The 13,453-nt window shown below is 35.0% G+C and overlaps 1 protein-coding gene across 1 annotated transcript; it reads left to right on the forward strand.

Moving 5' to 3' along the window:
• Positions 1-11,282: 11,282 nt before the first annotated feature.
• Positions 11,283-12,867, forward strand: LOC118750534 (putative nuclease HARBI1). Its single transcript, XM_036485247.1, has 4 exons — positions 11,283-11,878; positions 11,938-12,085; positions 12,205-12,721; positions 12,794-12,867. The coding sequence occupies exons 1-3, from the start codon at positions 11,460-11,462 to the stop codon at positions 12,718-12,720; spliced, it is 1,083 nt and encodes a 360-aa protein (XP_036341140.1). The 5' UTR covers positions 11,283-11,459; the 3' UTR covers position 12,721; positions 12,794-12,867.
• The last annotated feature ends 586 nt before the right edge of the window (positions 12,868-13,453 follow it).

The raw sequence follows: 13,453 nt of genomic DNA on the forward strand, positions 1-13,453 counted from the left end.
ATTTGAGTGGCAAGACTGATAGAGATTTCTGTCACTGGCTGCCTACAGTGTGAAAAATCTGATGTAAACATTTGTGTTCCGTCTTCCTCCGACTTATGGCATTATTTAGTTGTCTATTTTTAACCAACGCAAAGTTTGTAAATGTGTTAGTAAGGTAAATGAGAATGTGTTAGTTTCCATCACACAATTCTTGTAGGGTAGTATTAGATAAGCATGATGCGAGTAGCATAGAAAAAATTTCGATGAAAAAAATAGTTTTTCTCGGGTTAAGCGTTTTTGGAGATTAGCGTAAACGACGACAGTGACACGGGATTTTTATATTTTAAGATAGGAAATTAAGTTGTAATATGTTTGAGTATTTGTTTCCGAAATGCAAGAAAAAATGTGCAAGCTATAATGCGTATGAAGTGCATGTGTTACTTCTATGAACGGCGAATTTAATTGTTCGATGGAATCTTGTGCATATTTTGCATCAAGCATAAGTAGAATGTATTCACATTTTAGAGCATTTTGCTTGCTATGAAAAAGTGAATTGTCCAATATTCGTGTTTGAAACCATTTACTAATGCAGACTCATAACTCCTTTTTGGAAAAAGATATGTATGAAAATATAAAAGCACCTTGTGTGTAAAAGATAAGCATCTAGTGTCTGAAATGTTTAACATTTATTGCGTAAAATTTATTCTATAATAGTTTATATTTATTGTATAGTTTTGGGCAGGCTCATCCTAAACTACTTTTGTTATTATTAATGTAGCGTAATAATCGGTATTCTTATTGTTGTCGAGGTCGACAGCGAAGTAATTTTTTCATAAAAAAATATCCCTTGTTAGTTCAACTCCAGCTACGCTGACCACAGTATTTTTGAGGAAAGGTGTTCCTCGCAAAAATACCCCTGCAAGAACAGTGAGTATCATTTGACAAATCATTTGAGTGGCAAGACTGATAGAGATTTCTGTCACTGGCTACCTACAAGTTTCTATCAAATTCTAAAGGGCAGTGTGAAAAATCTGATGTAAACATTTGTGTTCATGTGATCTTCCGTCTTCCTCCGACTTATGGCTTTATTTAATGGTCTCTTTTTAACCAACGCAAAATTTGCAAATGTGTTAGTAAGATAAATGAGAATGTGTTAGTTTCCATCACACAATTCTTGTAGGGACTGTGGTCAAAGTAGCTGGAGTTGGACATACGAGGGCTATTTTTTTATGAAAAAATTACATCGACGTCGACATCGACAATCGTAATAGGGCAGAATATTTGCTTTTTAACAATGTTATTGCGCTTAATACACGATTTGTTGTTTACTGGTATTATCTTTTTTGTGATCCACTATTTTCACCCTTGTATGTTTCTTCTTTGTTGTTGTTTCTTCAATAATAGAGCTAGTCCTCCGTTCCTCTAGTATTGCCCGCTAAAATTTTCAGCGCGAAGAAAAATATACTAGCTACTCAGTGACTTTTACATCGCGTTGAAAGGTCTGTATTGAAAATTCACCTACCTCATATTTCCACTTGAACAGCTGGCACGTCGCATTACAACGACTTATACTTTCCATTATATCGACTTTGGGGCTCCTCGCGGTTCTCGTTGGCAGGGTGATTCATATTGGGAATAACAGTGGAGGAAAAAATTCCATAGCAAAATTTGCTTGAGAGTCGGGTTTCGATACGAGTATTTTTTCGATACTTACTCAGTACTTGGTTTAAAGTATCGCTACCAAAATTACTTGGTATCGAACGAAAAGTATCGAGTATATACTTGTATATACTCGTATCGTTTCATACCTATTCGAGTGACCAACCATTTATATTATTTATGGAACACGATTTTATTCATGTGGCAGCCTCGGCTAGCCGCTGTGTCGCATTCTGTTAACCCAGTTTTCCAAGACCTTGGCTACGGTATGTGACTCTATCTAACGAATGGCTGGCTCAATAATCGAGGGGCCTGAAGTGGCCAATTGACGTCGCCGAAACGGCTGATAACACGAAAATATTTGCATGCAAAATCTGATGATACATCGGCTTCTCGAGGATCATGTGTGGGTTTTCCGATGCGGCAGTTCTGCATGTTAACATAGCCGCCGAGATGAAAATGCGCTTTTTCCCAACGTTTCGTTCCGCGGAGATATGATATTGAGAGCTGTCACTTTCATATCGTGGTGGTTTTATTTCTCCATGTTTTGTGGATTTAACAAACTCAGCAATTTTAAATATTACATTTAAAAAATACATACATTTTCCAAAAAAAACAAAAGTTGCAAATCTCTTGTTCTTCATTGGAATCCCGCTTAATTTATTGCGATCAAGTTGTTTCGCATATCTAGGGACTAGGGGTGAAACGATACAACTAAATTCAAGTACATATTCGATACTTTTCGTTCGATACCAAGTAATTCTGGTATCGATACTTTTAAACGAAGTACTGAGTAGGTATCGTAAAACAAATACTGGTATCGCAACCCTATAATAAGGCAAATTGGCTTGGACAATTTTTCCTCCACTGCTATTTCGAATATTTAGCGCCTTGATTTTTATGGCTGGTTAATTGCCAGCGAAAACCCCGAGAAGGCGACAAAGTCGATATAACGCTTCACCAAAGTCGATGTAATGTGACGTACACACGGTCCAACTGTTCGAGTGAAATGAATGTTGTTCGGAGGTTTTAAAGCGATGTTAAGCTCACTGAGTAACTCTACGCATTTAACGCGGATTAGCATATGAAGAACTTGAATAAAATGCAAGGAAATACGTGTAGTTGGAGGCCTATCATGTGAACAGGGTTTATTCTTGGCGCTGAAAACACCAGCGGAAAATACTAAAGGTAGTTGGAGTATAGCTCTGTTATTTAAGAAAACAAACAAACGATTAAAAAAGCAGGGTACTAAGAGAACTAGAAAATCTTTCATATTTTAAATGCTTTTTGCCATTGTATTTAAAATTCTACCTTCTTCTTATTTTTATTTGTCGCTGTAACCGCCTAAGCGATTTTGGAAGAGTTCAACAAAGCACGCCAGTCGTTTCTCTTCTGTGCCAACTGATGCCAATTGGAAATGCCAAGTGAGGCCAAGTCCTTCTCCACCTGGTCTTTTCATCGCAGCGGCGGCCTCCCTCTTCCTCTGCTACCACCACCGGGTTCCGAATTGAGTACTTTCAGAGCTAGAGCGTCAGTGTCCATACGAACAACATGGCCAAGCCAGCGAAGCCGCTGTATTTTAATTCGCTGCATATTGTCCATGTCGATGTAAAGCTCATACAGCTCATCGTTACATCGTCTGCGGTAGTCGCCGTCGCCAACGCGTAAAGGCCCGTAAATCTTCCGCAAAATCTTTCTCTCGAACACTCCAAGAGTTGCCTCATCGGATGTTGTCATTGTCGATGGTTCTGCGCCATATACCAGCATTGGCATGATGAGTGGCACATAGAGTGTCGTTTTCGTACGTCGAGAGATGACTTTACTCCTGAATTGAATACTCAGTCCAAAGTAGCACTTGTTGGCAAGAGTGACTCTGCGTTGGATTTCCATGTTGACATTATTATGGGTTTTAATGCTGGTTCCCAAGTAAACGAAGTTCTCTACTTTCTCGAAATTGTAACTGTCAACAGTGACGTGGGTGCCAAGGCGCGTATGTGCTGACTGTTTGTTTGATGACAGGAGGTACTTCGATTTGTCCTCGTTTACCAGCAGACCCATTCGCTTTGCCTCCTTATCCAACTTGGAAAAAGCAGAACAGACTTTGCGGTTTTTGTTAGCGATGATGTCGATGTCATCGGCATAAGCAACTCTTATTACCTTCTCCAACATCAGATTAAAAAGTCACATGAAAGGGAGTCACCCTGTCTGAAACCCCGTTTGGTGGCGAACGGCTCGGAGAGGTATTTCCAAATTCTGACGGAGCTGGTGGTATTGCTCAACGTCATTTTACACAGCCATATCAGTTTGGAAGGGATGCTGAATTCAGGCATAGCGGCGTATAGGCATCTCCTTTTAGTGCTGTCGAAAGCGGCTTTAAAGTCGACCAATAGATGGTGAGTGTCGGTCCTTTCCTCGCGGGTCAATAATAAATTTCCACTGCACTAACAAACCAGTAAAACGAACCTAAAGGCTGGTTTTCACTATGTCAAATTCAATGGCATGTGCCGTCAAATAAGTGAAAACACATTGTCAAATGGAACTAAAAAAAGGTTTGCCCATTGATTTAGATCAGAATAGGTATTCAGTCGTGTACATGTGCTGCTAAATTGGCTAACTGTCCTTTTTTGGCCCTATATATAATCGGTAAAGGTATGAAAAAAGATGATAAAGGTGTGTCAAAATATGTTGCCAAATTTTTTTGTCATAATATGACATTGTGAAAACCAGCCTTAAAGGATTACGAAATCCGTCGAAATTACAAAGATAATCATAAAAATGTGGGTCAGAAGTGGGATTGTCAAATAAATCCCAAGGAAAAAGTTTCGCAAATGATTAAGTTTTATTATTTGACGATACTGCCTCTAACAAACGAATTGGCAAAGCGATTAACCACGTCAAGGAACAAAACGAAAATACAATCACGGCAGTAGGAAGCTATGGAAGCAGAAGGCATCGACGTGGACAAATACGACTTGCATCATGAGGACGGGGAGACATCCACGTAGGAAGAAGAGAAGGAAGAGGCTACTTGTTCATCGAAGAAAATGCATCAGACATCTACGAATGCAGCAAAAGTTCCAATAAATTATAAATGAGAATAAATTTAAGGACATAGTAATATGGAGTTATGTACATAAGTTTACAAGAAGTAAATTCACTGAGTTTTTATATTCCCCGTGCCAAGTGTGTTTAATTTTTTGCTACTTAGTTGAAAAATTAAAAATATAGTTTATGCTGTAATGTAAATTTTATATTTTTTTTGTAAATATTTTACTTTATTAATAACTTTTTAGTTCATTTGTGCATACATACATTACATTACAGATTTAATAAATTTGAATTGTGCCACTTAAAAATTTAAGTGAATAATATTAAAACTAAAATATATAAAAAAATCTGTAAAATAACGTGGAATCTGTTAAACAAAATAAAATACGACAAAATATCCAAAAAATCGGATCTTAATAATTGTTCCTCATAAAAAACTAATTATCCAATATCGTGCAAAATGGAGCCAGTTCGAAAAGAGCTCAAAAGTTCTGAAGAGGGGGGCATTTGCCACTTCGAATTGATTTCGGGTAGATGAAGAACTAGTACCGTCCCTTTTTAAGGTAGTTCAGCGGCAGCTCTGAACTAGTTTAATTTGCTGCAGGGTAGTGACAACTACGAAATTTCCATATACTATGAAGACTAGTCAACATAACATAAAGGAAGTTTTGTAATACAATTTTTATATCCACGTGTCCCTATTTATGTTTCTAATTGTGGGTGAATCTATGCGAATACCAGTTGCAGACACTATACATATGTACGTACATACATACATATCTGTGTTCGTATGGAAAAGTAGCTTATGTCGAAAGGCTGGCTTTAGTATAAATCGGCATTCACAGCATACGATTTCGAATGACTTACGGGCGCTAAGCCGTTAAACAACTTTTAGGAAATAAACGTGCAAGAAATAGCTCCGATACTAGCAAGTCAATATTCGTTTTAAGTCTCATCAAAAAATTCCTTGTCGTTTAAAAAATAAAGGGAATGCCGCATTATACTAAAGCCGGCCTTTCGACATAAGCTACTTTTCCATACGAACACAGATATGTACATATCTACACTGGCAATCAAAAGTCATGGTGTTTTTTGTTTAATATTTGCAATGATTTTCACGTTCATTTTTTTAATTTTTTTATAAAAATATGGTTTATACTTTAATCAAAACCAATAAGCCAAACTTTTAAACTTTATACAGAACTTAAAAAATACAGAACTTAAAAAGTCAACGAAAATTTTGAACCTTTTAATCTGATTTTTTTTTTTAAATTTTGAGTACGCATATAGATCAGATTTTAATTCTAGTAAACCAAACTCAACGCGATTTTTTAGCCGCTTAAACTTGCACTTGATTCACTAGAATTACATAGCCGATCTATCTGCATACCCAAAATTTTTTTAAAAATTCAGATTAATAAGTTCAAAATTTAAAATTAATAAGTTCAAAATGAATGCCGAACATTGGTTGACATAACAAATCGGTTATAGTTTTGAAAATTCGGTAAAAATGTTTACTTTTAAATGATGAATGGCGTTTTTTGAAATCCAATATGGCGGAACAATTTTTAATAAGTTGTTGCATTCGCTCGAAACTTGTTACTCGTTCGAGCTTGATCATGAATTTTTAAAATTCGAAATGGTGCAAATTTTTTTAAACTTTTATTGAATTCCACATATTGGATTTGTCATTTTGAATTTTACAAATTGGTGATCATATTTGTAATCAGAGACCCCAAAAACACGCGAATAAGAAATTGTAGGTGAATACAATAGTTTTTAAAATGTTTGTCCGCCATATTTTCAAGAATAGGACCGATTTTTATAACCTAAACCAAGTTTGGAGAGAGGATAAACGAGTTTTCAAAACTTTATACGGCATATTGGACCCGCCACTTTAGATTTTAAATATTCGTATCCAGCGACCCCCAAAAACCCTTGAGTAACAAATTTCAAGTGAATCCAATCATCAATTCAAAACATTGTCCGCCGTATTGGAGTTAAAAAACACCATCCATATAAATGAGTAAACATTCGAAGAATATAACCGATATTTTTTACCTGAACCAAATCAGTTGATGAAGAACGCCTCATATATATGTATCTAGGTATCTAAATTATTCAGATGTAGTAGTTACCCAATTTGCCAAAAGACTTTGAATCGACGCCTATTCCGACTCCTTCTGGCGGCCCACAGTGGGGCAAAAAAAGTTGCGGTGTACAAATGAATTTTCAGAGCCCAAAGATGAACCGATAGCAAGTTTCTTTCTTCTAGATAAGAGATAATAAAATTTCGCGTCGACTTATCCAGGGTGATTTTTAAAAAAGCTCTAATTTTTTATTTATTTATGTTGAAAAATGAAAGAAAAAAAAGTTTTACGTTTGAATGCTTCAACTTTTTTGGAAAATACTTGAAATAAATTTTAAATGCCTGCAATTATTTGCAAAATTATTCATAAAAATTTTTCCTTAGGATACATTTAATTAAAAAATGTTTTTAATTTGTTACCTATTCTAAAATATATTTTGAAAGCCGTTTTTCTGTTCGAAAAACTCGGGAACAGCTGTACCGATATTTATGAAATGTTGGACATCGACTCTATACCCTCCAAGAATGATAACAGAAGAAAAATAATTTCGGGCTTGGCACCTCCCATATAAACTGAAGTTTCACACAACATATCTCTGGAAGTATTCAACGTAGAGTGCTGCAACTTAGTATAAAGATATATAATATCACCGCCAAACTCATGGAAAAAATGGGAGTTATTGAAAAAGGCGTGGCACCTCCCATACAAACTGAATTTCTCACATAGAAAAATTATGTCAAAAAGCTGCAATTAACTTTACAGTCGACTTTATTTTGACTATGACTACGCGCCAATCACTTTAATCCTATTTTAAGCTAGTTTGAAACGTTAAATTAAATCAAGTTATGGAATCTCCTATTATTCTTAAACGTAATCGCTATATCTATAAATTATTTTATACTTTTTAGTTCTTGCTGTAATAATAGCGTATTTTTAGTTTTTTTAAACTATTATTTTATTTTATCTGAGAAGTCTATTTTACATCCGTAACTATCGAAAGAAAGCTAAATTTTTGTCTCACTTAGGACCATTAGTCAGAAATTTTAACATACTTGTTAATATAATACTTAAAACACATGGGATATACTAAACAACTACTAGGGAAGTTTTTTATAAATTTTGTTTACTAAACAAAAATTAATGTTAGGAAAAGTTGTTATCAGGGCGCTAATATCTTCCTATCTTCCTAAGTAATGGAACGATCAGTATAATAGTTTTCACATGAAAGGCGAATATATAGCTATAGATTGGCATTATCATGTTTGGACTAGGCGGATTTCTTTTTTCAGGTTATGCCCATATGCATGTACAATGTACATATTTTGCAAAGTGATGGCTGAAAATCTTTTGTATGGAAAATCAATTATGCCCATATATGTACATATTTTAATCAAATAAACATAATCTTAAATATTAACCGATACTTCACATACACCAAACCAATAGAAAAGGCCAGTACCAGGTACTCATGAAATTTGATGTGCTCGAACTAGTGCCGAAATGGTTCAGAACTGAAAAGTCTTGAGCTATGTCCTGAGGTAGTTCTAAAATTGTGCCGGACTAAAACCGAAAAAATACTGAACTCGCCCCGAAATGATCCGGTTATAATTCCGAAATATTCCCAACAGTATTTCAGAGAAGCTTAAATGTATTTCAGAAAAGGCCAAATGAAACTCAGAACAAGTAAGAGCAGCGCTGTCTTCGGCTATGCCGAAGGCTTCATACCTTTCATGAACATCTGAAAACTTTACTTTAACAGATTACTGCAATTGAAAAAATTTATACATTCACAGCACACATAGATAGAGGAGTTACATATATAAAAAATCATATCTAAACAATCAGAAATATGCAGGATATACCCTATATAGCACCAATCAAAGTGATTTTCACTGCTGTGTGATCGGTATGTAAACCGGTAACACAATTTAATGCGTTTAGCTTCTTACATAAAGGAGATATATCGCAAAAACTGGTATAGGAACAATCAGTGGTATAAGAGATAAAGCTTATACAGCATAGATTTTGACGATTTTCTCAGTAGACTTTGTATTATTATTTATACAATAGCTTACGAAATTTATCGGTTTTAGCTGTCCAAACAAATTAGTTTACATTAAAACCCCATATATGGAGGCAATATATAAGTTACAGTGACCCGATCTTTGTTAATTTTACTGTAAACTATCTGTTGATAATGAGTGAAAATAGTGCGAAATATCATGTTTCTAGCTGCATATATTTAGAAGATATAACAAAGAATCTCATATCTGAACAATCAGTTGTATGGGAGCTATATGTAAAAGTGACCCGATCTTTGTTATTTCCACTGTAAGAATTCTGTTGATAATCGTTGGAAGTATTGCAAAATTTCATGTTCCTAGCTACATAAATCGAGGAGTCATAATGAAAATTCTCATAACTGAACAATCAGTTGAATGGGAGATATATGTTATAGTGACCCGATCTTTGTTATTTTCACTGTAAATATTCTGTTAATAATGAGTGAAAACGGTGAGAATTTTCATGTTCCTAGCTGCATAAATGGAGAAGTTATGGAAAAAATCTCATATCTGAGCTATCAGTTGTATGGAGGCTATAGGTTATAGCGACCCGATCTTCGTCATTTCCTCTGAAAGTATTCTTTTGATAATGAGTGACAACAGTTCAAAATTTCATGTTACTAGCTACTTAAATGGAGGAGTTATAACGAAAAATCTTATATCTGAACAATCAGTAGTACGATAGCTATAGGTTATAGCGACCCGATCTTTATAATTTTCATTCTGAGTTCTCTGTTAATAATGGGTGGAAGTATTGCAAAATTTAATTTTCTTAGCTGCATAAATGGAGAAGTTATAACGAAAAATCTCATATCTGAACAATCAGTTGTATGGGAGCTATATGTTCTAGTGGTCCGATTCTTCCGGTTCCGACAAATGATTAATACATTATAAAAATACACCCACCTACCAAATTTGATCCGAATATCTCGAAAACTGAGAGACTAGATTGCATACAAACAGACGGACAGACAGACAGACAGACGGACAGACAGACAGACAGACAGACGGACAGACGGACAGACGGACATGGCTAAATCGACTCAGCTCGACATTCTGATCATTTAAGTATACATTGTAATGGATCTATCTCTTCTTATTCTGGTACTTAAAAACATCGGACCAAAGTTATAATACCATTTCATGCTCATGAAAGGTATAAAAACGTAATTGCATTTCAGAAAAACTCAAAGGTATTTCAGAAAAGGGCAAATGTATTTCTTCAAGAAGTAATTCTCTGTAGAGAATTTTCTGCTCCATGTTCTGGTATTTCTAATTTTTTGATAAGATTCATATAGCATAATTTCTGAGCGTTTTTTGGTGTTATCCTCGAAAATTTTATTAGTTTTTCATTAACTAACCATATTAGTAAAACACCTTGAACTCCTACTTTTTGATAAGTTGTTCAGGGTAATTTTCTGAACATTTTGGTATAAATTTGATCCCGCGCAGTCTAAATGATTGGCTGCATCACGAGTGTGCTAAAGCGCCTGTACATACGGTTGAAAGAAGTATGTGTTGAGTCAAATCGGTTTTTTGGTTATAAGGTGTAAACAAGGTTATTGTTGTTTTGAATATATAAAAGTGTCCGCTATTTATTGCACACCCTGTTATCCTACTCTTAATGATCTATATCATTTCGAACTTTAGGCTGAAGTAGTTTCTAGGCAGATTCTGATCATGTTGAACTCTCATACACATACATACATATCGTCGTTTAAAGTACAAAATCGCGTATCGTCATTCTGCAAAACCGCGTAACTGACATTTGCTGCCAAAATTTGAATTTGCTCACACCAGCTCTTGGCTCAATCCTTATCCATTCGTCCAGAAATATACTAGCCAAAAATGCGATTGCTTTATAACAAAGAGAACCATTTTGAAATATGAGTGTTATATTTATACCAGTTCCTCATAGAAAATAGTAAACTAGTTGGTAGAAATTCAAGTACGAAAACTGGCATTAAATGGGGAAGTCATAACAGTTCGTCATTGGCAGTTCTCCGCAGTAAAATGCCGAATCTGCCAGTAAAAATACCAGTTCATTAACTAGTATGTGCTAAAGCGACGGCGTATCACTTCGAACAACTAGTTTTTCTACTGGTAGGCTGCTGATGCAGTAGCTGGCAATTGACATCTCCTATGACACCGCCATGTTTAAACTACCAGACGCTAACATTGAAAAAGGATATAACGTGAACTAGTTGGGCTGCAGGATAATCTCGTGCGACATACACCACATCAACCCCAACGTACATATATATATAATACAAACATATTTACATGGGTTTGTATATCCCATGTGTGCATATTTGGTCCGGCGCTTGTATCCTGGCATGTGTTTGTGGCATTATTTTGCATAAAGATTGCAATTGTCAGATGTACAGCCCTATTCCGCCACACTGACAAAACTCACCGCGATGACAATTGATATAAAAATGACAATTGGCAGCTTTTTGGTATTCGCAGCAAAATTCAAAAGCTCGAATCATGCCAATTGTCATTCTTATTGTCATGACCTTTTGGGCAGGTGACAAGGCAAAAACATATGTTTGTGTTGAAATAAAAAGTGCGACGATTTAATGAATTTGTGAAAAAAATATAAAAAATACTAATTTCAATGGCAGAACAAATTCTAGTTATTTGCGCAGCCATGCTTGTGGAAGACGAGCAAAAGCTGGAAAGGAAGCGACTTTTGAGAGAGCTCAGGGACGACAGCGACCCGTTTTCGATGCAGGAGATAGTTTTTATCCAAAATTTTCGCTTTCCTAAATCACTTTGTCGCGAACTAATGCAACAATTGGAACCACGCGACCCTCAGAAATCCGCCATCCCTTTTATAATAAGATTTTTGGGGAGCCTGTATTTCTACGCACATGGTTCATACCAGAAGTGTGTAGGAAACAACTTCCAAATTGCGATGAGCCAGCCGTCGGTGTCGCGCGCCATTCATCACATCTCAAAAACAATAATGGATGTTAAGGGCGGCGAAATAAGGTTCCCCAAAACTTCAAATGAGGTCTTGGAAGTTAAAAAGGGGTAATAAATAGAATTTTTAAAAAAGGTAAATTAAATTTATGTTATATCATTACTTTCAGCTTTTATACGGCGTTTAAGATCAAGGGAACGATAGGTGCTGTTGACTGCACGCACATAGGCATAGTCGCTCCATCATCAACAGACCCAAGTAACCCTCTGTGCATGTATATGAACCGGAAAGGTTTCTACAGCATTAACGTAGAGGCTGTAAGTATTACTACATCTTTTTTTTACATACGGTAAATGATAAATAAAATTAAATTTCAAAGCAATGACAATTCTGTAAGAAATCGGATACATTATTATACAATTTTCTTTCCCAATAGGTATGTGATCATCGTTTGCTGTTCACGGCTATAAATGCAAGATTTCCTGGATCCTGCCACGACTCTGGTATTTGGACTACATCCCCAACACGCCTTCATCTTCTAAGAACACATAGAAGCCAGTGCGATAATTGGTTGTTAGGGGATCAGGGTTACCCACTGGAACCATGGCTTCTAACTCCAGTGGCAGAGCCATCGAATGCAAAAGAAGTGAAATTCAACACCCTACACGCAAAGGCTCGAAATTGCGTAGAAAGAGCTTTCGGTGTTCTGAAATCAAGATTTCGGTGCTTAGCAAAGCACCGCATTTTGCATTATTCCCATGAGAGAGCCGGGAATATTATATACGCTTGTGCAATCCTCCACAACATTCTTTTGAAACACGGCGTTGCTGCAGACTTGGGTTTCGAAGTTCTAGACGAATTTGAGGAGGATGTTGCTACTAACGAAGTTGCAGAAAATGCTAATTCGAGAGAGGGTGCGAGAATTAGAGAAAGATATATATCTTCATTATAAGGTATGCATACCGGGTTTATTAATTAAGAATGTTACCAATGCATTTAGTATTTTTCTATGCTTGTTTTTTCAGTTTAATAATTCAGCAACGATGTAACCGTACGTTTGCAGCCTTAAAGATTTTTGGTTTTAATTAATATTACATACTACTATTAATATAATTACATATTACTATTATTATTATTACATAATACTATTTTTACTAATTACTATTACTATTATTACATATTACTATTATTATTACATATAACCATTATTATTACTATTATTATTCATTACTACTTTTACTAATTACTATTATTATTACATATTACTATTATTAATTACTATGATTATTATTACATATTACTATTATTATTATTTACTATTATTACTTACTATTATTATTAATTACTATTATTACTTACTATTATTATTAATTACTATTATTACTCACTATTATTATTAATTACTATTATTAATTACTATTATTATTACTACTATTTTTATTATTATTTAAATTCTGGTGTTGAGTGCTTTATAATTTTTATGCAAAGCTTGAGATGCGAATTAAAGCTAATAGATTTAAGTAAAACGGTTATACCCTAGTATATAACCATTTTTTGTATTAATGTTTTAAATAAAAAATTTAAAATTTAAACTACAAAAAATGCTTCATATATTTCAAGTTCCTTTTTTGCACATTTAGTTACATATAGTATGTTACGATGTACAAACATATTTAATAGCTCAA

Source organism: Rhagoletis pomonella, unplaced genomic scaffold, assembly GCF_013731165.1.
Source record: "Rhagoletis pomonella isolate Grant_MI unplaced genomic scaffold, Rhpom_1.0 Rhpom_scaffold_00291, whole genome shotgun sequence".
Classification (NCBI taxonomy): domain Eukaryota; kingdom Metazoa; phylum Arthropoda; class Insecta; order Diptera; family Tephritidae; genus Rhagoletis; species Rhagoletis pomonella.

Bases quoted from the DNA above. Each gene is read 5' to 3' on its own strand.
- LOC118750534 (XM_036485247.1), top strand. From the start codon at position 11,460: ATGGCAGAACAAATTCTAGTTATTTGCGCAGCCATGCTTGTGGAAGAC. The intron at 11,879-11,937 runs GTAATAAATAGA...CATTACTTTCAG, and splicing joins GTCTTGGAAGTTAAAAAGGG to CTTTTATACGGCGTTTAAGA. The intron at 12,086-12,204 runs GTAAGTATTACT...CTTTCCCAATAG, and splicing joins ACAGCATTAACGTAGAGGCT to GTATGTGATCATCGTTTGCT.